The 25,703-nt window shown below is 45.2% G+C and overlaps 1 protein-coding gene and 1 long non-coding RNA gene across 3 annotated transcripts; one reads left to right on the top strand and one right to left on the bottom strand.

The window, feature by feature from the left end:
* Positions 1–3,075: 3,075 nt before the first annotated feature.
* Positions 3,076–6,030, bottom strand: LOC132591253 (uncharacterized). Its single transcript, XR_015947212.1, has 3 exons — positions 4,117–6,030; positions 3,458–4,022; positions 3,076–3,364 (listed from the first exon to the last, which is right to left on the bottom strand). It is a non-coding gene; the product is annotated as an uncharacterized LOC132591253 (long non-coding RNA).
* Positions 6,031–11,987: 5,957 nt separating this feature from the next.
* TBC1D25 (TBC1 domain family member 25) lies at positions 11,988–25,439 on the top strand. Of its 2 annotated transcripts, none has more exons than XM_035140338.3 (6): positions 11,988–12,334; positions 15,837–15,946; positions 16,896–17,050; positions 17,967–18,091; positions 18,649–18,837; positions 19,074–25,439. In XM_035140338.3, the coding sequence occupies exons 1-6, from the start codon at positions 12,251–12,253 to the stop codon at positions 20,436–20,438; spliced, it is 2,028 nt and encodes a 675-aa protein (XP_034996229.3). In that variant the 5' UTR covers positions 11,988–12,250; the 3' UTR covers positions 20,439–25,439. The 2 variants fall into 2 exon arrangements, with proteins under 2 accessions (XP_034996229.3, XP_034996228.3); XM_035140337.3 differs by having other exon boundaries at positions 12,011–12,334; positions 18,649–18,858.
* Positions 25,440–25,703: the final 264 nt, after the last annotated feature.

Raw genomic sequence — 25,703 nt, forward strand, 5'->3', positions numbered from 1 at the left:
TCTCTGTGTGTGTGTGTGTGTGTGTGTGTGTGAATTCTTGCTGCAGGGGAAGGTGTGCCGTTCCCTTCAGCAATATACCGCCCTGAAGAAAGAACGAAATTTCCACAAACTAATGTGGGAAATGTTGCAAAATGCCATTCTGGCCCTCCTGAAGATCTGGGTGGATAATTCTTCTAATGCCTGGGTATCCCTGACTTGCAGTGGCTCTGTAAGGATCTTTCTTAGCAGCCCTATCTGGAAATGCCTGGGACCCCACCTCCTGCATACAAAGCATGAACTCTGAAACGGGGCTATAGCCTTACCCCAACGTGCACCACTTACTAGGGATTAAGTCTTTGGAAGCACTCGGACTTCAGGAGAAAACAAAAGGGCCTGACTGAAAAGACAATACTGCATCCCTAGATAACCCCAATTGCAGAAATTGAACACGTCTTTGCTTAGAGTGGCCACTGACACTTGGCCAAAGGAATAGACACCAATTTGCATACGCTGTGTGTAGAAGCACATTTAAAATTACAGTATTAGTAGTTTCTCTCCTACTAAGTCGTAGTCACTAGACCCATTGATTTCAGTGATTCCGAGTATGACTTAGCTGGATAAATGATATTACCTTGAGTATGACTGATGTGTTAAAAAGGTAAAGGGACCCCTGACCCTTAGGTCCAGTCGTGACCGACTCTGGGGTTGCGCGCTCATCTCGCATTATTGTCCGAGGGAGCCGGCGTACAGCTTCCAGGTCATGTGGCCAGCATGACAAAGCCGCTTCTGGCGAACCAGAGCAGCACATGGAAATGCCGTTTACCTTCCCGCTGTAGTGGTTCCTATTTATCTACAGTACTTGCATTTTGACATGCTTTTGAACTGCTAGGTGGGCAGGAGCTGGGACCAAGCAACGGGAGCTCACCCTGTCACAGGGATTCGAACCGCCGACCTTCTGATCAGCAAACCCTAGGCTCAGTGGTTTAACCACAGCGCCACCTGGGTCCCTTTGACTGATGTGTTAGGTGACCCTATAATTCTACATGGGATTATTATACATCTCACTGTAGTGGGGAAGACTGTGGCCTAGGTGGTTGGGCTTAGTTTGCTGCCAAGGTGCTGTCTGTCAGTGCCCCTGCTCTTCCTTTTGTATCTTTCAACCAGACCTGGAATGCCCTGCCATTCAAATAGAGGACCCCTTCATACAGAGAGCTGTCGTCTGTCCACATCTTAAGCCTCTGATAGCCCTGAAAATTGACAACTGTCTTCTTGTAATATAGGACACCTGAGCATCTTATCTTCGCTGGTCTTCTGCTAATGAGTGGATGTCATGCCATTTCCTCTTTCATCCCGGCCTTTTCCACATTCTGAATAATCTAAATAGGATCCGTTTGTTTGTATATTTAGGTTACTTCCTAAACAAGCAATGCAAAATTAAGAGACAGTCTTGTATATATATATATATATATATATATTGTTATAAAATCATTTTGGGGGGGTTGCAGGACACCATTACTAATGAACAGAGAGGGGTGACCGAATCTGACAGCTGCAGTTACCCAGAATCCCTCGCAACACCACCTTTATTCGCCTCTGCTCCACTCCAGAGACCCCCACCCCTCCCGCTCGGATGCAACCCTGCCCTAAGGATCAGCATATGCAAACATCTCCCAAGGATGCCATAAACTCACACATTTCCCCTCTCCACCTCCCCTCCGCCCAGAACAAAACAATGTTTCCAGAAGAAGGCGGGGGGGAAAGCCGCCCAAATCCAAAATGACACTTTTCTACTCAAGTTAATAATGCAGCCCATTTTATGCTCCCTTACCATGAACCCTGCCTTTATTATATGTCCTCTTATATGCCTTCTTAGCTTATATGTCTGCTTATCTTCTATGTCTTATTATTATGAAATCCTTATGCGTATCCCTTAATGTAGCCACTATACGTTCCTTCATTATGTGCCTCCCAACGTTTGTAGGAAAATCTATCCACTGCCTCAGTATTACAATTGCTGCTTTATATAGGCTAGTACCTCTCTGTATTAGAATTGCTGTTTTATATCTTAGAACTGTATATGTCAGGACTGCTACCTTTTAATTAGAAATCCCTGTATTAGGTATGTTCTCCAGGTATATTTTCTGTATGAACCCTGTATGACCCCAACCCACCTGAACCTTGCCCTACTACCACCCTATACCCATTCAAGGACACACGGACAATAGAGGGATTAGCTGGAAGAACTTTATTCAAATAAAATGTCATCTTCAACGTAGTCCATCCTTCCATGACCTGGAGGAAAACACCTGCCGGATGGACTTCCACTCCTCGGAAATCGCCAGGAACTGCCCCACCTCTGCACCCATCTCGGCTGATTGCCCCTCCTGCCAAACAAAGGAAAACACCATCAACAACAGGAGGAGAGCGATTGACATCTCGCCATGTGAAAGGAATACTCTTCTCCGCACCCAGCTAATCCCACCACCACCACCCACCCTCCTTGTCCTTCCCCTCCCTCCCGGTCCAGGGATCTCCACGAGGGGACAGGAGGGTATAAGAGGGGGCTTCACCATTCCCCGGGGTTCCTTCCTGCTTTCCAGAGGCAGGGACCCTACAGCTGTAGCTTTGCATTCTGCAATAAAAGGGATCTGTTTGTTTTACCTGACAGCAACGTGTGGTCTCTGTCATTTTCCCGATGGAGGTGAACTTAGCGCAAATTCCGGAGCTTCCGATCAGCGTCTGTCCTTCTTAAAAGGCAGCGCATTTTGGGGTCCAAATTTTCATAACAATATAAAAGTAGTCAGTTTTTTGTTCCTCATGGCAAGGAGTGCTAGGATGGGAAGCATCCATGAAATCCACCTTGTCTTAGACACACACCAGTGATGCATCAAAGGAGCACCTTGCTTCATTTAGCTCTTAAGGGGGAGAGAGAGATAAAGAGAGAGAGAAAGAGAGAGAGAAAGAGGGGAGGGGGGAGGAGGGAGGAGGGGGGAGGGAGGTTGCATTGGAAGTAAGCAGGGACACCGCAGGGGCTTGAACCCCGTCCTGGAAACCAGGAGCGCCGACCACCAGCGTCTTTTGCTTTTTTTTGGCCAATGCAACAAGGTGAAAAGCAAAACCTGAGAGAACACTCTGAATACAGAATGTTCTCTCAGGAAAAAAGAAAACCCTTAAGAGTTATGAAGTTGCAGACAGAACACAATCGAGGTTTTATCCCTTGCCAAGCAAGGGATATTCACCTAGATTGGGTTAAGTCACAGAGTGCCATGTTGACTGCCATTAATTTGCATGGCAGAACAGAGAGTGGTTCCAGTCTTCAAACTCTGCCTTTTTGTTTGTTCCTCTGAAGTGTGAATTCATGGGCCTGGAAGTTCCTTCTGCTGGTCTGTGAAATGCAATCTGGACTCATTAGTTTGTCCCTGGCCCTTTCCCACCAATTCCAGAGAAATGTTTTTTGAACACAGCTGTTCTTACTGACCTGACTTCTGCAGGAAGAGCTGGCTTCACCTGAGTGTGGTGGGCTCTTGGACAGAACTGTGAAGAGATCAAGCGGGGGAAATGGAGAAGCCAGCACAAAAGGATTGTACTGAAAAAGATCACTGAATTGTGAGGTGTGAAGTTCACTTGCCGTTAAGTTTCCTGAAGGCTTGCAAAATTCTATTTCTTGTGTCGCTGAGATGCACCTGGAAGAGACTAGGGTCTTCAGCAGCCCTCCCCTCCAGACACAGGAGCAAAAACAGCCGGTTACCTGAAGCAGCGCAGTCAAGACGCAGGTGCCTCTCAGTCCTACACTGAAGATGTTCATTTGATGTATCTGACACTGTCAATGGAGCAGATCTGCTTCTGGCACAGGTAGCTCTGTGACGTCTGTAAAAAAAAGAGCTGGAACAAAACAAGGATGGCTGTCCCACCAAAATATGTACCTTATTGTGTGGTGATGGCACAGGAAGGGGCCTCCCCTGCAGTGGTGTCCCTTCAAGAGACGTCCCTCTAGGTAGAAGCACGGAGAACGACTGCATTAGGCTTTTGAGTTCGCAGCTCTTCTGAAAAAGTGATTGAATAACCAACATTGCTCAATACAAGCTCTTTGGAATATTTATTTTGCATATTTGATGTATGATTCCATTTAGTGCCTACCTTTTCTCCAACAGGCTCAGTTTGCTTGAATGGTCCCCCTCACGGCGACCTGAAAGAATCTTTGTACAAAAAGAGTTGCAGGCAGAACACAACAGAAGTTTTCCCCTCAGCCAAGCACAAGATACTCACCTAGCTGACCTTCAGCCAGAAGACACACAACTGTATTCCTGCTATAATTATTACGATAGAGCATTTAGAGATTACTTGTTAGTTATTAGTGCCTATCACCACCTCTGATAATTCACTTTTAATAGAAGCTACGATTGCAGATGAAGGTAACAAAGTGAGAGGTTACAGGAAAAGGAAGCAATTTGCTACACCAGGTTTTTAAATATATTACCTTAGGAACATAAGTACTGGAGAGGATCCAAATATTAGTATTTTTCGGAAACCCAGCAACTATCAAACCTATAACGCAAGTTTTCACCAAAAAGCCAGTAATACAATTTGGGTCAAATTCAATTTCTAATAAAGTCTCAGCATTTATGGATCATGTTTCCTGCCTTAAACAGACGTATCTGTACCCCAGGCAAAGAAAATTGGGAGCTACATGCCTCCTTTATCTACAGGATTTAAGGGTACAGACCTCTATTGCAAAATGTTTCACAATTGTGAGTTATTATGATTTTGTGTGGCCCCTCTCTGGTCATTAGTGGAACAATCCGCCACCCCCTTATGTATGAGTAAAAATGGCCAGAGAGTCGGGATTCATAAGATTTCAAATATTTTCTCAGTCATTTCAGCCTTACCATTAGCAGACAAAAGATTCTGCCCTTTATGTACAGGAAAAAATGGTCAAGGCTCATCCTTCCTAATTCTGAATATGTTTGTGCTTAAATGTTTGCTGGACTTTTTTTGCTTAAAAATGGCTGGCAAAATGGTGAAAACCTCTATTCACTCTAATGCCTCTACCAGGCCGCCTCTACCATTGCCATCAGTAGATTGACCCTCAAAATGCCTTATTTGCTTTTTCACACTGAAATCAGCAAGGCAACTGTGACAGACAAAGGGTATTCTAAATTAGGAACAGAATTACTGGCGAGGATCCAAAATGCTGGCATGTTTGTGGAACCTTCTGGATTTATACACATCTGAAGGAACAAAAACTCAACAATATTTTGGTGACCCTCTTCTGCACTTGCCGAGTAACTACAATTAGGTATAATACTCTCACCCTTGGTTGGTTGCTTTTTGCTGCTGCTCCTTGTGGCTTTTTCAGCTATTTCCCCCTTTTTTGCTTCCCCGACAACATTTTCTTGATCTTAGTGGCTTCCAAACCTTTTCTGGTTCAATAATTATTTCCCTTTTCGTGCCTTCATTCTTTTCTAATTTCACTAATCTCAAGTGGCCCCCAGAATGCTTGTCAGTTGCCTTGAATCCAATCAGGGAAAAGGGTGGGGTATTATTATTATTATTATTATTATTATTATTATTATTATTATTATTGCCTCTCCCTAGCTTCATATGCCAAATGCCACCACTTTTAAGCCAGCTGCTCAAGAGGGTTTGTTATTCTACTCCTTGGAAGCCACATTATAAATAAAATGAAGTTTTGCCCATTAGCGAAGGAGCTTTTCTCTAGCCCCCAACAAGCTATCACAAATGCAATGCAATGCATTTTTGTCAACAAGGCAACCTGAGCTAACATGAAATTAAAAGGAACTATGTTGTCTCCACCTCCTCTGTTTTGTTCTTTATCACATGCACAGCTTTCTTTCCCCCTGGATCCCTACCCTTCTAACTTCTAAGTCTTACCTGTGTTAAAATCTTACCAAACTTGGTTTTTCTAACTTCTGGAGCAAGTGGTCGCGGAGCAGATCCAGGTGCTCTTGGAAGAAGCTGGTTTTCTGGATCCATTTCAATCAGGGTTTAGGCCTGTTTTGGCACAGAAACTGCCTTGGTCGCCCTGTACGATGACCTCTGTCGAGAGACAAGGCGCTCAGTGACCCGGAGTGCCTTCCATCAGCTTTGGCTGGTGCCCCTATCTGGCTACGCCCCTATCTAGACAGGAATACCCTAACTACTGTTGTCTATCCTCTGGTAACCCGTTAGTGGGTTTTTTTGTGTGTGTGTGTGTGTGTATTGAATATTTTATGTGAACTGCCCTTAGACCTTTGTGTGTAGGTCAGTATAGAAATTAAATAAATAATGATGATATTAAGAATAGCTTCGGCAACAGAAACGCCAGCCTTTTTGTTATGAAATGGCTTCTCCAGTTGCCTTTTAAAAGAAAATTCTTGTTTTCTCCATTTATGCTTTACTTTGCTTGAAGCAGACTTCTTTCCACCTACCCTTTCCTCTGCTCCTTTTTACATCCAAAGACTTGTTGGTTGGAAGGTAAATAAACTTCATTTTGCCCCTCACGTTCTTTCATTTGTCTTAGTTTTCCCTTGGCTTTTCTAGTCATCAGGTGTATCTGCTTTTCTTGATTCTCTTTAAAATCTTCATCTTGGTATATTTATCAGTTTTCAGTTTAAATTTTGCTTGGCTAAGCTTTCTTTTGGGGGCTTTCTCAAAGTCCATCATCTGTCCACAATTTACTCTCCCTGTTTTATTATGATTAATTCTTTGTTGGTCTTCTATTTTCTTTCAGTTTCTTTTAATTTAAAATGTATTGCCTCTCCTAAAACTTTTTAGGGAGTTACTGAATTAATATATCTATCTATTTACCTTCTATCTATCTATCTATATATCTATCTATCTATCTATCTATCTATCTTTCTGTCTATCTATCTATCTTTCTATCTATCTATCATCTATCTATCTATCTATCTATCTATCTATCTAAATATCTACATCTATCTATCTATCTATCTATCTATCTATCTATCTATCTATCTACAAGCAACATTTAAACTTGCCAACTAGGGAGATCACAAGTGAAAATTTGTTGTATCTCTTTTTAAAGTTGTAAATAACAACTTCAGCTCTGACCAGTGAGAGGGCTAAAACCAGTATTATAGCCAGGGACAGTCTCACTCACTAGACTCTGGCTCGATCCTTCCACCACCTGTTGGTCATAATGACACATAAAAAAGTCCCTTGGCGCATTAATACAGTGGATACAAATGTGTTTGTTTTCAACATAGGATCATTGCGTATGGGTGAGAAATTAGTACCGGCCCCACTCCCTAATAACAGGGTTGCTGGGGTGCCAACTTGAATAAAATAGGGGGTGGGGCGTAAGCCCCGCCCTACACAATCACATGACACAGCACACACCATTTAAATGGCAATGCCCATCAACTTGTGTGTGTGTGTGTGGGGGGTGTCCTGGCCCATATATATGGGGAGTCTTAAGAGGAGTTAGCTCCTAAGCTGGGGTATGTGTCATTCCTGGATCAATGTCTTTGCTTGCTTGGCTATGTGTAGCACCTGCTGTGCCTTTTAATGGCATTTTGCCCATGTATCGCACTGATCCGAGCATTAAAGATTTTGGTAGACACTGCAGCCTGAGTTCGAATTCTTCTTTGAGTGGGAGGCAGGAGACTCTCCACAGTGTGCTTTTGGGGAGGTTCTCCTGATCCTCCCATAGCCAGTTTTTGGGGGGCTTGGGGGGGATCTATGCTCTTCCCTTCCCTATACTAAGGTTATTGTTCTTCCAATCACTTCTGCCCAGTTGTAATTGAAGGTGACAGCGTGAACAAACATCTCCTAAGGAATCGCAGGTAGAAAATGGTCTTTCTAGCTTTTTCTTTTTTAAAAAACAACAACACAAAGGCCCCCTCCGGCTTATGAGAATGTGACGGTGGAGGAGGACTTTTGAAGAATTTCAGCCCTCCAGGCCATGAAAACGGTGCACTGTGGACATTTTTCTTCAGTAGCCATCCTGTTGCAATCAATACAATATGTGGAGCATGGCCTGTGTCTGTGTGCAATATGTTAGCTGCTGTACCTCTTTTTTAAGAACTCTCCTGGGAAATGCACATATACAGGCTAAATACCGGTACATATATAAAAAAATGAAGTTGTTTTCTGACATTTCCAGAATGTTCTTGGACTTACAGTCTAGGGCTAGGCCAGTGGTGGCGGACCTATGGCTCACTTGCCAGAGAGGGAACTCAGAGCCCTCTCTGTGTTGCACATGTGCTGTCGCCCCAGCAGGGCCGTAGCTTCCGTGCTGGGGTGGGGGAGGAGTGAGGAGGAGAGGAGGGCTGGGTTAGGGTTAGGGTCAGGGTCAGGGTCAGGGTCAGTGTTTTATGTTTTCTTGTGATTTGGATTTATTTGCGGTTGGTTTGCTTTTTTCAATTTGTTGTGTTGCTCCTTTTTCACAAGTTGCAAGTTTGTTGGCTTTGTGGTTTTCTGGAAAGTTTCAGTTTTCATTTTGAATGCAGCCCTGTGGCCCCCGCGCTGAATGAGGGAAAGCTGGGCCGGGGCAGCAAGAAAGGAGGCAAGGGGTGTCGCTGCCCCCACTTGCTCCACTTCTGAGAGATCCCCGCCTCCACTCCTGCTGGATTGGGGCTGCTCAGCTGGGGAGGTGCAGGCTCCATCACACTTTCCATTGAGGGGTTCACGGCTGCACTCCCCTCATGGAAGAAGTTTAAAGGAGCCCCCACCTCCGCATCAGATCCCCTCCAACCCCATGAAGGCAGCCTGGCTGAATAGTTGCTGGGGTTGGGGAAGGTAGAGGCAGCCCGGAAGCTGCATCTGAGAGCCCCTGCACCACCTGAAGGCAGCCAGGCGCTCCTCAGCTTCCCCCCAAAAAGTTCCAAAACTGGAACACTCATTTCGGGGTTTGAAGTGTTCAGTTCCAAGTAGTTCGAGAAGTAAGCTGTTCAAAAACTGAGGTACCACTGTATTTCCCCCCGCCAAATTGAATTGTATTTCTTTCCCCCAAATTGAACTGTATTTATTTTTCCCCCAGTGGTGATTTTGAGTCAAAATGAGTACCCCTAAACATTTTTTAAGAAAAAAAAGTACTGAGTTATACCATAAAAATTATATATCAATGGAAAGATAATTTAATGAAGAATGTAATGCAATAGCTTTTATGATTATTTATAATAATAATAATAATAATAATAATAATATTTTATTTACACCCCGCCCATCTGGCTGGGTTTCCCCAGCCACTCTGGGCAGCTTACAACAGAAAAATGAAATAAAATAATCTATTAAACATTAAAAGCCTCCCTAAACAGGGCTGCCTTCAGATGTCTTCTAAAAATCTGGTAGCTGTTTTTTTCTTTGACATCTGATGGGAGGGCATTCCACAGGGCGGGCGCCACTACCGAGAAGGCCCTCTGGCTGGTTCCCTGCAACTTGGCTTCTCGCAATGAGGGAACCACCAGAAGACCCTCGGTACTGGACCTCAGTGTCCGGGCAGAACGATGGGGTTGGAGACGCTCCTTCAGGTATACTGGACCGAGGCCATACAACAGCAGTCATAAAAAAAGAAACATGAAACATAGAAAAATGAGATATACAGGTTAAATTGCCATGTTGGCACTTTACGATTAATGTGTTTTGGGTTGCAGTTTGGGCACTCTATCTTTAAAAGGTTCGCGATCACTGCCTTAAGTGGTTAGGTGGTTAAACCAACTGAAAAATGTAATGAAGCTCTTTTTCTAGTTGTGTTACTTAAATTCTTGCTTTGATCAGTCTGAGGGTTAACTTGTAACTTTTCTCCACTTACTTTAAAGGCCGAGGAAGAGTTATGAGTGCAGGTTTAATTGATATTATCCTCACAGTAACTTTGTGAAATAGTTTTGGCGGAGAGGCAGTTACCTGTGTATCTTAGAGCTGCATTTTATCACCTATGCTCCATCTATATTTTGTAACAGTCTCTGGTGAAACACTCTTTGTTTCTCTTTTGGGATGCCTTTGATAAGTAGTTAGTATGTGCATGTACCGGTATGCACGTGCTGTTCTTCCATCCCCTATTAACTCTCTATCCAGAGTGTTAATGCTAATGAAAATGGTTTGAGTTGGAGCGTTTCCACAATAAGTACATCCAGATCTATTGTGAAATAAAGCAGTTCTTTGAGTTTTCCAAAAGCAAACCTGCTGTAGTCAGTATGCTAACACACCCTGCTTTAAAAGCCAGCGCCATTGGCCAGTGGTGAGAGAAGATTGGCGTTGTGGAAGGCATGAAGTGGGGAAAGACTGATGTAAATAGCACGTGCACACTTGTGCAGTAGGTGAACCTTGGTGAACCCTGGTAGGGGTATTAAAGATATAGAGCAGGCATCCCCAAACTTCGGCCCTCCAGATGTTTTGGACTACAATTCCCATCATCCCTGACCACTGGTCCTGTTAGCTAGGGATCATGGGAGTTGTAGGCCAAAACATCTGGAGGGCTGCAGTTTGGGGATGCCTGATACAGAGTGAAGTCTCACTTGTTTTCAAGTGACATAGTGGCTATGCTTGCCAAGAGCATTTATCCTTTTTCTGCCTACCCCCTTTGTAGGGCTCAGGAGTGTTGGAATGTGACCTGCAGCTACTCTACTAACTCATGATAAGAGCCATCTCTGAGTCCCAGCTGCTGAAAGCCTCCCAGTGGAAAGCAGATGCAATCACAATCTCTGCCTGTCATGATGTTATCTTGCATAACAGATTATAACAGAAACAAAATAAAAAAATTCCTTCCAGTAGCACCTTAGAGATCAACTAAGTTTCTCATTGGTATGAGCTTTTGTGTGCATGCGCACTTCTTCAGATACACTGATACAGAAGTCACCAGATCCCCACATATAGGTGCTACCGGAAGGAATTTTTTAATTTTGTTTCGACTACACCAGACCAACACGGCTACCTATCTGTAACTAGATTAGAATAGAGAAATAAAACTCTATTAATGCTCTTATTTGTAAGCTGCGTTGTGTTCCCCACCAAAGGTGGGGTAAAAAACATTTCTCTGTGCCACCTTTTAAACGCCTGCAAAAAAACCTTTCTGTTCTGCCAGGCCTCTGTGGCAGTTAAGATTACAATCCACACAACCCTACTGGCTTGCTATTAATATATCCTATTTTTTATTCATTAATTGTTTATTTTTACGTTGTTGTAAATCGTTGTGATGTATCTTTATGATACAGTAGTATATACATATTTTCATAAATAAATACATCAAAAATTGCGTTGTGACATCCTCCGAAGGTTGCAGACTCTCCTTCCTTGGAGGTTTTTAAGCAGAGATCGGATGGCCACCTGTCATGGATGCTTTAGCTGCGATTCCTTGCAGGGGGTTGGACTAAATGAGCCTCAGGATCTCTTCTATGATCACAGACCAATCCTGGTGCAATAAAGGCCCGTCCGTTATCCAAAGGGCGCTATTGTGACGTCACTGGCACAGCCCCCATTCCCATTGGCTTCAATGAACAAAAACGGCACGCCCCCCCGGCTTGGCCAGCCCCGTGGAAGCAAGATGCTTCCGCACACAGAAGCCAGAGGGAAGGGCCCTACGTAGGCAGCTCTCACCTATTTCTTTGTATCTATGGCTCGGACACGCGTTCCTGTTCGACCCGGATGCAGCTGGTCCCGCATCCAATCGCACGTGGACTCCGGGGTGACCCGGATGTTGTTGCCATTCACACAAGGATAGTGCTGTTCACTAGTTTCTGTTTGACCCGGATGTTGCTTGTCACGGCCCCTTTCCTGATTGGTTGGTCCTCTCATTTCCCCCCCCCTTTCGTTCCGTCCGCGAGAGCCGCTTCCTCTTAACCCTTCCCTCGCCCCCCTGGCGCATTTCAGTTCCTCGGGCGGTTAAAGCACAGAAAGAGCGGGATACGCGCGCAAAAACCCGCAGAGGGGAAGAAGTTCAGCCGCCTCCTTTCTCGCAGTTACGCGCTTAAATAAAACACTTGAGCGAAGCGCAGCTTTGCGCTCTTGCGCCTTTAAGGCCGGGGAGGTGACGTCAGCGCGGGAAACGGCGAGGGGGCGGAAGTAGCCGGCGAGGGGGGAGGTCACGTGATGGAAGCGGCACCTCTCCGTCCGCCTGCCTCCCGCCTGCCTCGCGCGGGAGTCCCGGCGAAGCGAGGCGGCTGACTGCGCGGGGCCCTGTCCCCCCTCCTCCTCCCCCAGGGCGTGTGACGTGGAGGGGGAGGGGGCTACAACGGCCCCGGCGCGAGGCGCCTCCTCCCCCCGCCCTCACACACAAGACGCGCCACACACACAAGAAGGTGGAGGGGCCGCCGGGATGGCGGCGGCGGGGGCGCCTGGAGGGGGCGGGGCCGGGGCGCCAGAGGAGGAGGAGCACGAAGTGGTCCGCGTGCGGGTCAAGGTGAGCGGCCTGAGGGGACCCTGGGGCGGGGGGAAGGCATAGCTGCCAAGTTATCCCTTTTTTACAGGGATTTTCCCTTATGCTAAATAGGCTTTCTCGCGAGAAAAGCGAAAACTTGGCAGCTATGGGAAGGGCTGCGACTAATGTCACAGGGGCCGGCGGAGGGAGCGGTGTGTGGCGCGACTGCGTTTCGTATTGAAGCGGGTTGTGGGGCGGAGACCTGAAAGGAGCCGCCCTTTGTTTCAGGAGGCATACGGCAGGCAGTGCCATGTAGCGGTTAGAGCAGCGTGGGAAACTACGGCCCTCTGACTGCTGGGTTTAGGTTTACAATTAGGTTTCTCGCTTGCCCTTTCAGCCACTTGGTCCTAGGGTGGGTTGCGGAGATTTAAAGATGGAATGGCAAAAGCAGAGGGTAAGACAGAGCATAGTGTGGTTCCTAAATATATGTGTGCGCCTTCAGCATTTCACGAAAACTGCAAAATGAAGGTGCCAGGTGCATCTCTGGGGAGGGAAGAGAAAACACTCCTGGGCCACCTACCTGCTGAACCTCTGAGGGCAGTGGAACTACCCAGAGACTCCCCTCTGCCGATCTTAACGCCTGGGAGGGTCTGTAGGGAAGAAAGTGGTCTTTCAGGTATGCTGCTGAACTACGACCCCCATCACCTATGGCCATTGGCCATGCTGGACCATGGCATTGCTAAAGGGCCACCCGTTTCCCACTCCTGGGCTAGAGCTGAGCAGGGGCGAATTCCTGCTCAGCCTTTGAACTTACCGTCTTGCACAAGTCATTGCTTCAATGCAGACATCACACCAGATACTTTTTTATACTAGCCATGCTTCTAGTTCTCAAAGGGTTAGAGCTGCTTTCTTTCAGCTTGATGTACCTCTCATTGCTGTCAAATTGTGAGTGGCCTCCTTGGTGCAAGGATGTGGATACAAAGAACAAGTAGTGTGTTGGCGCTTTTACAGAGTTACTAGTTTAGGAACTTAGATGTGGAGAGAGAGATTAACTCGATCTCAGCATGGAATGGGAATTCACACTTTTTAGTGCTTTATTAAAGGTAAAGGTACCCCTGACCATTAGGTCCAGTCATGACCGACTCTGGGGTTTTGGCGCTCACCTTGCGTTATTGGCCGAGGGAGCCGGCATACAGCTTCCAGGTCATGTGGCCAGCATGACTAAGCTGCTTCTGGCGAATCAGAGCAGCACACGGAAACGCCGTTTACCTTCCCGCTTGGAGTGGTACCTATTTATCTACTTGCACTTTGACGTGCTTTCGAACTGCTAGGTTGGCAGGAGCTGGGACCGAGCAACGGGAGCTCACCCAGTTGCGGGGATTCGAACCGCCGACCTCCTGATCGGCAAGCCCTAGGCTCTGTGGTTTAACCCACAGTGCCACCCGCCTCCCTTTATTACTTTATTACTCTTTACTGAATTTAATAGTGGCTTCAGACAATCTTGAGTATAAAACAATGTAAAGGAACTATTTCATTTCATAGAAGAAGAAAGAGAATGAGTTCACAATTGTTGATTCACTATACACAACCTCTTACAGGTTTGGAGATGATTTCTTCTTTACAACAAGAAAGCCTTCAGTTACACACTTTCCAAAATAAGGACAACTTGAGAACTCTTGGGTCCCTCCCGACTATGATTCTTTGATTCTGTCCCTAATGGTTATACTAATCTATAACATGCTGATCTATAAAACACACATATTTTATACAGTCATACCTCAGGTTACAGACGCTTCAGGTTGCACGTTTTTGGGTTGTGCACCGCGCCAAACCCGGAAGTTCTGGAACGGTTTACTTCTGGGTTTCAGCACCTGCGCATGCGCAGGACCACCAAATCGCGACCCACGCGTGCGCAGACACGGCACTGTGGGTTGCAAACGTGCCTCCTGCATGGATCATATTCACAACCTGAGTGTCCACTGTACTCTGTCCAATTTGCAGTAGCTGCACCTGCTTCTCTTGTCAGGTTTCTAGCACCTGTTGCTTTGACAGTACAGTACAGTAATAGATATTTGGATTACATTTTGGGCAAATATTTCTCCCCTCAATTTTTTCTGTCAGGACTGTAATTAGTGCAGTGGAACCTCGGTTCCTGAATGCCTCTGTCGTCATACATTTCGATTCTCAAACTCCAAAACCCTGGAAATAAATGTTTCCATTTTTGAACGTTTTTCAGAACCCGAATGTGTGACACAGCTTCCGCTGAGTGCAAGAAACTTGCAACCAATAGGAAGCTGCACCTCGGTTTATGAACGTTTCAGAAGCTGAACAAGTTTCTGGAACGGATTTTGTTTGAGAACCGAGGTTACACTGTATTTGGTTTTATACTAGTCAAAGTGTTATTTTGGCAGACTGATGTAAGCATGCTTGGGAATAGGTTCAACTGAGTTCACTGGCTTGTTTCCTGGTAAAGCTTGTTTACTCACCTTGGAAGTATGTTGATTGATTCAGTGGGATTATCAAAACAATATACTTAGGGTTGTGCAGTTAGTTTTTTAATCGGAAGCCACTGTTTTGCTAATAATAATAATAATAAATTTATTATTTGTACCCCACCCAACAGACTGGGGGTAGCCCTATGTCTCTGTGGCTATAAACCTTCTGTAAATGATATAATCTGGACCATACTCCGGACTGAGTTAAGATCTGCTCACTCCATCGTTTCTGTTTAGCGTGAAGAGATGACATTGTACGGTATCTGGAAGTAGCCAAAAACCATTTTGGACCCTTTTGCTTTTGTGTGATGTTGAAAGATTATTGCCAACCTTGTAGCTACAATAGCTGAGTGATAGCTCAAATGTTTTGTAAGTTTCAGGTCACGTGTTTGGCCCCCAGTATCCCTGGTTACAAAATATTGAGAAACACATCTGTGTATGAGATCTACCTTTCCCACTAGTAATCTTTCCAGTGGTAAATCTGATGTAAAAGAGCTGAATTTGCCCCTTGATAAAGTCTAGGTTGATAAGAAGCAAGTTGCACTGACCAATCTACTTCAGAAGGCCTACTTTTGTGAGAGAGATTGTCAAGCACTTAGCTTGGTGTAACTCCGTTGATGTAAATGGAATTGCATCAGTTCATGGTCAGTGAACTATCCCCTTTGTGTATTAATACACTAACAATAGAACCATTCGTTGTTCCTCTCTTGTCAGGGTTATCCTAGGGGAAGGATCTGTTCTTTGGTCTGTAAAGTATCAAGCTTATGTGTTTGGTATATATAGATAGCATTCAAAGGGCTGTTTTCACTGAGGGTAGAACGATCCCTTAGAACTTAGTATCATTGTGGTAGAAAAGCACGAGTGTGTTGCTGGTGGTGTGGAGATACGGAGACAAGCTTTTAATTTTTTGTCAATAGGGAAATTGAGAGATTATAGTTGGATGGCATTCTGAACTTGTTTTCCCCAACCTCTCAATTACTGGGTTCTCTGCTGTCTCCAAGTTATAGGGTTGGTTCTTTGGTCCTGCTTACTTTTTGTAATCCTTTCAGAAATGTGAAGGCTTCTTGCAACCTGAGTTCCGTACCTTTGCTGTGGACCCACAGATCACCTCACTGGATGTATTGCAGCACATCCTCATCAGGGCATTTGACCTAAATGGGTGAGTCTGGGAAAAGGATAGAAAATATGGAACTGGGTAGTCCCGACTTTTAGCTCCCATGCTACTTTCCCACTAAATGGAAACGGGGTCAGTGAAGGTGGAGCTGAGAGCTGGAGCTTCTGTTTTCATATCTAGGAGGGGAATGAGGTTTGAAGGGACATGAGTAAAAGTGACATGAGAACAGGAAGCCTTGCATTCCTTTCCCAGTTCTGACATCAAATCTTCTGAAAGCTGATTTCATGTTCAAAGGAGAGCATCTCATACCAAGGGATGTCCTCATAAGTAAGGAGAGGGAGAGTGGTTGAACTCTGGATCACCAGTCTTCTGTCATTTCAAATAAACAAGAACAATCTTTACCTTCATTATTATTAACAGCTTCCGTTTTCAGTGACTTAGAGTTACAGTACAATAATAATTAAAGAAGCACATGGTAATATCCAACAAATCATTTTACTACTTTCTTCTTTGCTTGTGAGAACTGAACAGTTACCTCATGCAGAGAGTGAGATAGTTTCCCTTGCAGAAAACCCCCAGATGTTAGCACAACAAGGTGCTAAGTCTGGATGGGATTTAGCTGTTATGTCCTGGGTAAGCCAGACCTGATTTCATCACATGTATATAAAAGCTGGACAGCCTGTCTGCCACACACACAGTAGGAAACTTTGTCCTGAGAGCCACTTTACATGTAATAGATCTTGTTTTGGTGTGGGACGCAGCATGCATGCTTCTTGTACAGTTGTGAATGATGAAGGCACATATATTTGCTCCACTGCATGCATGTACCATGTCTACCTGCAGTGAATTAAACATATTCAGCAACTGTGACTGCATATTGTTGTTTTCTAAACAACATCAGGAGAACAGCCATGTAGGTTCCATTAAACAAAAGAGGTGTCCTGTTTTAAATGCAGGGAAAGAATATGAAAATGTCTGTCTTTACTCACCTTAGGAAGAAGAATTTTGCCATCAGCTATATGGGCCGAGATAAGCAAGGCCAAGAATCATATTTGTCATTGATGTCAGATTGGGATCTGGGCATGGCCTTCGCTGGAGCCTCCAAGCCTTACTTGCAGCTCAAGATAGACATCAAGCCCTCAGAGGATAGTAAGTAACACACACACACACACACACACACACACACTGAACAAGATAGCTGGGAGTCTTGGTTCCAGTCCTTGCACCCCTTGGTCCCATCTCAAGTCCTCACTTGGTTCCGTATGCTATGGACATGTCCAAGGAATTCAGTTCTTTTATCTTCTCTGCCAGTGTTGTTTTCTCTTGTAGAAATGTTACCTGATTGCTGCTGTAAAGAAAGTAATGATTTGAATCACTTGATGTTGATTTAGGTACAAAATGAAGCATCAATTTACTGGAGACTCTGAGGGGAAAAAAATCTTAGGGCTGAAGAGGGGGGATTGACTATGCCCCCCCCCAAATACCTTTCCAACTCTGGCTATTGCATATTGCTCAGTTTACTTTAGAACTCCCTGTTGCCTTTTTATAGAGTGCAGTTTGATCACTCCCATTTATGGGTGGCATGCAAACCTTTTTTCAGACTTTATGGATTCTCTGTTTGCAACACACGAGTGCAGAATTTGATACTGACTGTAGAATCCAGTCCCCTGTAACTCATCCTTCTCTTCAAAGCAAATTTCTAGGTCTTTTTGATACATATGTTGTTTTCAAGCATGTGATTATGCTGGCTTATTATCCAGCAGAAGCAGAATTGACCCTTCACGGCAGAAGCAGAATTATGTAAAATAAGCAAGAATGTGTAAATGTTAATACTTTGTTTTCATCATGTATACAGATCATGGAACTCTACTTTGCTTTATGCTCTTTTTTTTTCTTTTTAAAGTGAGGTATCCACAGCATGATTATTTTGTTTGTGTCCTTTCTGTAGCACTTCACAACATGCAGTGAGATTTGATCCTGTGAAATTATGCTGGGTGGTGGTGAGGGAATGGCAGGTACTGGGCTTGAGGAGTTGGCTCATGTCATTGCCAATATATTCTCTTAGGCCCCCTGCTAGAAGACTGGGACATCATCAGCCCCAAGGATGTGATCAGTACTGACCTGCTGCTGGTGGAGAAGCGGTCTCTGGCAGCAGCAGCCCTGCCCTTCACTCAGTCCATCATCTCCCAGGTAAGCTATAAGAGGATGATTCTTTTGACTTAGACTTTCATGATGTGATGTTCCACAAACAAATATCCAGGAGGTACTTCTTAACTCCTTGGATGGAAAGAGGCAGAGAAACCAGTTCTAACTTCTATTACCTTCCAGCATAGCTCTATTCATGAACCACAAAAGATCCAGTTTGTCTCCATGGCAGCTTTTTTGGCTCGGAAGATTAACTCCCTCTCCTAAACTACAGGGGTGACCCTAAAGCCAAGATATAACTACATACATATATACAATGTCTGAGGCGGGTTGCCCGTTCTCTTACCTTTGTGTTCAGTATCTGAAGAAGTGTGCATGCACATGAAAGCTCATACCTATGACAAACTTAGTTGGTCTCTAAGGTGTTACTGGAAGGATTTTTTTATTTTGTTTTGACTGCGTTAGACCAACACGGCTACCTACCTGTAACTTTGTGTTTTAAGTTACTGAACTCATGCTGTAGAACTTACAAGTTCTTTCTTTTGAGCATGGTTGTGTACAGGTTACTTTCTGACCTCAGCATTACTTTTGTCAACTGGCAGGTGGGCAGGACACTGTCTAAGGTCCAACAAGCACTCAGCTGGTCCTATGGCGAGGATGTCAAACCTTTCAAGCCCCCGCTGAGCGACTCCGAGTTCCACACGTACCTGAACCATGAAGGGCAGCTGACAAGACCTGCAGAGCTGCGTCTCCGAATTTTCCACGGTGGAGTTGAGCCCTCTCTACGCAAGGTGGGGATGGGGATTCTGGAGGTCAGTTTTCTGCCTCGAGAGACAGGCATGTGCTTAAGGGGGCCAGGGCAAGGCTTCTTTCCCTTTGCTCCCACTCTGAGGCCATTTGTCTTGACCTTGGCATGCATGCATGTCCGCTGCTCTGAGGGTGGGTGTCTTCATGTAACTGATCCTTCAGCTTGTTGCCATTGATGGGAAAAGCTGTCCCGGTGTTAAGTCATCCCTGTTTCCCACAGGTGGTTTGGCGATACTTGCTAAATGTCTACCCTGATGGGTTGACGGGTCAGGAGCGCATGGATTACATGAAGCGGAAGACTCGGGAGTACGAGCAGCTGAAGGGGGAATGGGAAGCTCGCGCCAGCCCCGAGGACCTGGACTTCATTCGCAGCAACGTGCTGAAGGACGTTCTGCGAACAGATCGCACCCATCCCTACTACGCAGGCTCAGATGACAACCCCCATTTGACAGCCCTGCACGACCTCTTGACCACCTATGCCGTCACCCACCCACAAATTTCCTATTGCCAGGGCATGAGTGACATCGCCTCCCCTATTCTGGCTGTCATGGACAACGAAGCTCATGCCTTCATTTGCTTCTGTGGCATCATGAAACGCCTGGAGGGCAATTTCCAGGTGGATGGTGAAGTCATGTCAGTGAAGTTCTCCCACCTCAAGCTTCTCCTCCGCCATTCAGACCCAGAGTTCTACTCCTACCTCCTCTCCCGGGGCGCTGATGACCTCTTCTTCTGCTATCGCTGGCTGCTGCTGGAACTCAAGCGTGAGTTTGCCTTTGAGGATGCCTTGCGCATGCTGGAGGTCACCTGGAGCTCCTTTCCTCCTGACCCTCCTGAGAAGGAAGTGGAGCTGGTGGGCCCGCCGGCCAGGCCTGGAGACAGCAGCCAGCCTGTTCGAAGGAGACACATGTTGCGTCCAGCTTGCAGTTTTGAGGCAGCTGGGGACCAACCCTGCCAAGGGGCAGTTTCTGATGAAAAGATACTAGTGAAACAGTCTAGCTTTGGGGAGTTCAAGTATTACAGCACTCATAATGAGGACAGCTCAGAGGATGACCCATCGCCCAGATTTCAGCGCTCAGTAGAAGAGGACGAGGACTGTAGCAATGAGCAGGATCCATTGATCCAGACAACTAACGTGGCCAAGTCTTTTTCTGCTCCATCCCTTCGGGCCTTGACTCCACCCTCTCGAGACTCGGCCTCCTCCTCAACCAACGGCAATGAGGAAAGCCAGTCAGATGAGGAGAAGGGGGACTCGGTGGTTCACACCCCTTCCTCTCCCTCCCGTGGAACTGCTGCTCCTTCTCCTGTTGCCGCAGTCAGCCTGCCACCCCCACAGGAGTTTGGCAGAGGCAACCCCTTTGTGCTCTTCCTGTGCCTCGCCATCCTCCTGGAGCACCGAGACCATATCATCAAGAACAACATGGACTACAATGAGCTGGCCATGCATTTTGACCGCTTGGTCCGCCGTCACAACCTGAACAAGATCCTCCATCGCGCCAAGGCCCTCTTTGCCAACTACCTGCAGTCTGAAGTCTGGGACTCTGAAGAGGGTGATGAGGCAGCAGCTGAATCTCCTGCCGCGTTGTGACCCCCACCCCACCCCTCTTTTCTTCTCCTGACATGTGGGGACTGGTTCCCTGCTGCCATTATGGTGCAAGCACCGATGTGGAAGGGTGAACAATGAGTAATCCATCTTGGGCTCAGCTCTACAGTAATCTTCATGGGAGGTGGCCTGGAGCAGCTAAGTTGGATTGTCCCACTCAATACACCTTCTGTGTCAAATGTACTCTGTTTTTATCTATCTCTTTGTGCAAATACCTTGGCAGAGATGTTCCATCTATCTCCTGTGCCTCCTACCCTTCCAAGTGCTAATTATCTTCCTGGGAAGATCTACCCTGGAGCAGCCAGGTTTTACACTCTGTTAGCCCCTTTCCCTCCTCCTAGTCAATACTTGACATGCATTTCCCCCTCTTATCTTACTAATGTCCTCCTTAGAATGTGGGTCACTAAGCAATCAAGATTGATTTCTGACCCTTCTGTAACCTGGTCTCTTCTGTTCTGGGCAGGTTTGCCAAAGGCATTTTAAAATCTTGATGTGACCTTAATTTCCTTTATACTGCGGCGGGTTCTGCTTGGCGAAAAACCCTGCACATACGCCTCTCTGCAAAAACTTGCCTTTTTTGCTGAGTTAGTCAAATGTTTTTGCCCATTTGGGTTTTTTAAAAGCACTTTATTTTCTCTATTATTTTGTTCATTCCTCTAGTATTGCCTTTCTGTTTTAGCTTGAAAGCGCTTTTTAAGAACTGAACTCGCAGCCTTGAAAAAATATGCTTGGTGTGTTTAAAAGTGGACTTGTAACACCCCATTGCCCTTACTGGCCGATTTTTAATCTGAACAGGTTGTCCTTTTTTTAAATTGGACCATCTCAGTGGTCTTTTGTGAATTAACTACTCACGGGGAGTCAACAGTCTAGTAAAAGAGTGGATTGGGAGAGTTGAATGGAGTCTTGATGCCACAGTGCCCTTATAGATCTTGCTCTAGGGTAAGTAATACCTTGTGTCTGGCTTGCACACTTTCTCTTAACTAGCGATCTCCTCAGCTGATGTATCATCCAAGATTTGCTTGCTGTAAAAACAGTCATTGCCTGGTCAGGTGGGTTTTGTTTCCAGTCTCTTTAACTGGCTTTCTTATTTAAACACAGGTTGCCAAATTCTTAACAATGGTTTCTCTATGCATCTTTAGCTTGCAGGGCAGGATTGCGCTGGAACATGTAGCAACAGATTCTGTATCATTAGACAGAGAGAACTCAAGCTGCTTCTAGTCTTAATGCATTAATCTGAAGTCAAATAGTAGCAAATGGTAATAGTGTTTGCCTCTTGATAGAGAAACGGTGTTTTGATTATTGAATCTCCATTCTTGCTGTTTCTAGGTTAAACTGGAAACCAAATCACTTGTGACCCTGTATTAAACGGTTTGATTATTGAGAGTTGATACCTGAATAGGCTGTGCTGCTACCTTTCTGCCTTGGAACAGACTGGGTGGGAGATACCATAGATGGGACAAAAAGTAGACTGTGCTGAATACTGTTCAGTCAGTAGCACCACTTCTTTTCCAGCCAAAAGCTACATTGTTGGGGTCTCACTCTGCTTCAAATGAGCAAAATGGTCCCTAAAGGCCATTGGAAACATTCATTTGTTTTAACTCCAGTGTTAGGGTTCAGTTTCCATTTTAGATGTGCAATTCCTAGATTCAGTGGCAAATTATTTTGATACTCCCCCTCCCCCCTCTCTTAATTTTGGGGGTGCCACAGTGTGCCCTATTCTGCCCCCCCAATTCCTCCATGTGTTCATTTGCCTGCTTTAATTCACAGCTAGCTGTAGCTAAAAACCCCAGGGTGGGTTTCAACTAACCAGTTCTACTGTGGAAACGTGTGTAAGGACATCTGCCAGCACAACAGAGCTTCCCATTACCTCTTTCACACCCCCTGAAATTTGCTCTGAGGGGTCAGGAGAATCCCCAGAACAGCATGCCAGGGGGGGGTGTAAGAAGAGAGCGGTCATTCTGTCCAACAAACTGAATGATTGCCATAACACTACATTAAATTCCTGCTCCAGACTAGAAATTTTGGGGGAAAAGCTTAGAAAAAGGATATACTGGAAGGACATGGGCTTTTAAATCTCTGCAGGTCAAGAGCAGAAATCAGCAGGGGCCACAAATGAGGCTTGCCACCAGCAGCGAGGTCTTAAGCAGCTTCCTTTCTTGATTGGTTGGAGCTAGGTGAATTTTAACAACCTGAGAACCATCAGAGTCAATAAGAGAAAATCAAGCATGGCTAATTAAAAGGGACTTCAGATAACTTGGTGCCACAGAGGCATCTGTACTTGATTTGGGGGGCGGGATGCAGAACTGCAAGTCCTGTCTATATTTTTTTAAAGGCGCGAGCTCATTCTTTTAATGAAATGTCCACTAGAAGGAGCTGTAGCTTAGTTTAAAACAATGAAGCTACATTGGAGGAGGTCTGCACCCTTTCACCAATTCCTTCCATATTAATACTGATGGCAGGCGGCAGTAGAGGTGAAGAACAATTAATCAGAAGGCATAAGTCCTTTTGAGAACAGAAGTCAAGGAAAGGTAGAATAACCACTTTTGGAGCTACATCCATGACATATTGTCCTTATTTATTTTTTAAAAAAGTTGATTTTGGATGAATGCAGTCTCTCTAGCTTGGCTTGCCAAAGGTGGATCATAGACACACACACACACACCCCCAATATGGTGGCTTGCTTCCTACAGGATGCTGTTGGAGTCACTGTGTCTGAACCAAGTCTCCTTGGTTATTTAACTTCCAGGATGCCCCTACATTATAATCAAGATACATAGTTCCCCTTTACATTGAGGACAGGATGCACACCAGCTCCCAACCCTTTGGCCAGGCTCAGAAAACCTTTCAGGATTGTAGTCCTCAAAGTCTGGCGGTTTTAGGATGATTGTCTTCCTCTGCCTGCCTGCCTCACCCCCCCCCCCAAATACTGCACCATGAAGAACTGAATCAACTATCTGAATAATATAATGACTTTAACTGACATTGGAAATGTGATTGGTTTATTAACAAGGGGATTGGTGGGGAAAGAGGCGTTGCTTAATTAGTATTACTTGTAGCTTTAAGGTGTGCCTGGACATTATTTGCTTTGGGAATTGGGAGATGACCCCTTGCTACACTTGTCTGAGCCCCTGTTCCTCCTTGCTCTTCTCTTCCCTCCTCCCCTACTTCTGCCACCACCACGCACCCCCCCCTCCTGTTCCCTCTGTGTGCCTCAAGCAAAGGAATCTTGCCATGAGGCAGCTGCCCCATGGAAGAAAGACCTGACCCACTGGGAAGCTTTCCTAACTAAAATAACCAGGATCTCTTTTTTTGTGTGCCGCTCCTGTTAGCATCCATGAAGTCTGCACAGGAGAACTTCCTGGTGGATGTTCATTTAATAAAGGGTAGTGATGATAATGTGGAGGCAGCATGTATGGCTGTATCTCAAATCCACTAGGGGGCAGTCTTTCTTATCACAGGGGTGCGGTACATTACTAAACTCCATCTCTAATCCCTAATTTCTGCTTTCGTTGTACCTTGCCACTTCCTGGCAAGCCAAGCAGAAGTTTCACACGCTGTGACGTAAACTCCGTTTTCCGTTATTCCACCTCTGGAGACTTCTTGCTTAACTTGGTGCTGATGGTCAGATTCCATTGGAACAGGACCTTATCCAAACTTGTTGCTCTGTGTTATATTTATAACTGTGTGCTTTTGCTCTGCCTTTTGTATTAGTTGTGTGCTGCTTATTTATTTTGCAAGCTTTTTGGTGGCTGGGATGTGTACACAAACACAAAAGGTGTTGAAGGAGGGCTGTCTGGCTTTCAGGACCGTTTGTGCCAGAATCCCACTGCACATGTTTGGCCTGGTTTTTATTTTTTGTGGGATAATTTATATAGGGCTTCCCACCAGCCCTGAACAAAGTTATTCAAAGAGCTAAAGCCGAAGAAACACCTTGTTCAAAATTATCTGAGTGAAAATTCAAGATATAAGGGTGTCCGATAATGTTCGTAGGCAAAAGATTTGGGATTACAAGAGTTGAGGTATTGAGTTGGACTTCTGTGTGGCTTTCATGAGAAAACATCTCAGTGGATTGTGTTCCCCTTTCAACAGTTAGGAGGTAGAGTGCCATTTTTATTTTCTCCCAGTGGCACCAAAATGTGTTGAGTTTATCCTGTATATTTTCAAAGATTTGGAAGCTTAAATTTGTGTTCACCTGCTGAGAGAATTGAAGCATATGAACTGCTTGTTAATCCAGCCCCTCTTTTGTAGATCTTGAAGCCTTTAACAATGTCCAGCCTACGTTCAGAGTCCAGCCTACGTTTATGCCTCTGGGACAAGTTTGCCTCATTCTTCTTCATAGCTTTGCTGACTCCAAATGGGGTCCAGTGGGGTCAGGGAGTCACCTCCAGCCAACCCAATTTACAAATGAACTGAAAAGGAACAGCAAGTAGATTGGGTGGCAAGAAGCTGGGCCGTAGCCTTTGGAGTTCAATCTTTCCCCCAATCTCCCTCCTTCTCATGAGATGTGGCATTCATAGTGCTATGTGCTTGAACGGGTCCGTCTTATTTAAAACATTTTTGTCTCATATATGTATGCAACTTCTTTCCATTTTTGATCCCCTCTTAAAGTGTAATCATTCGACTCAAATGGCCCTTTTCCTTCAAGGCCTCAGGCACTTTTGTCTCTCCTTATTTTAAAGCTGATGTGATAAAGGAATGAAAATCTAAATAAAGCAGTGCTGCTTGCTGATTTCATTCAGAGCTGCTTTGGTCTGCCTGGTCTGCCCAGACAGAAATAATGGTGTTGGACAGAAAACAGCAGGTTTCCAGCCCTAGAGGCTCACAGGCAGAGATGTGATGAGACAAGGGAGTGAACAGTTGGTAGACAACATATTGTAAGTTGATACACACTAAAACAGCACAGATAAAAAATGTGGACCTGTGTCAAAAGTCAAAATGGGGAAATTCTTTTTTTTAAAATAAAAATCTGTACCAAGAAAAGCTGAATCTGTTTACATGGAATAAACTTCTTCCAAGTAATTTATATAATTGCACTTTAGGTTACTTGTTGGATTTCTTCCTGTTGTGCAGTTGTTTAAAAGTACCAGAGCCAGCTTTTCCTTCCAACAGGGTGAAGTGACCTGCCTGAGGTGGTACAGGAAGTGGAAAGAATCTGCCTGATGGATGAAGGCAGGACTTGGTGTCTGAATGGTGCAACCAGACTTTAAAATATTGGCCATAGGCAACACTGAAGCTACAGATCTTTCGGCA

The sequence above is a fragment of the Zootoca vivipara genome, chromosome 15 (genome assembly GCF_965207765.1).
Source record: "Zootoca vivipara chromosome 15, rZooViv2.hap1.1, whole genome shotgun sequence".
NCBI classification, from domain to species: Eukaryota; Metazoa; Chordata; class Lepidosauria; order Squamata; family Lacertidae; genus Zootoca; species Zootoca vivipara.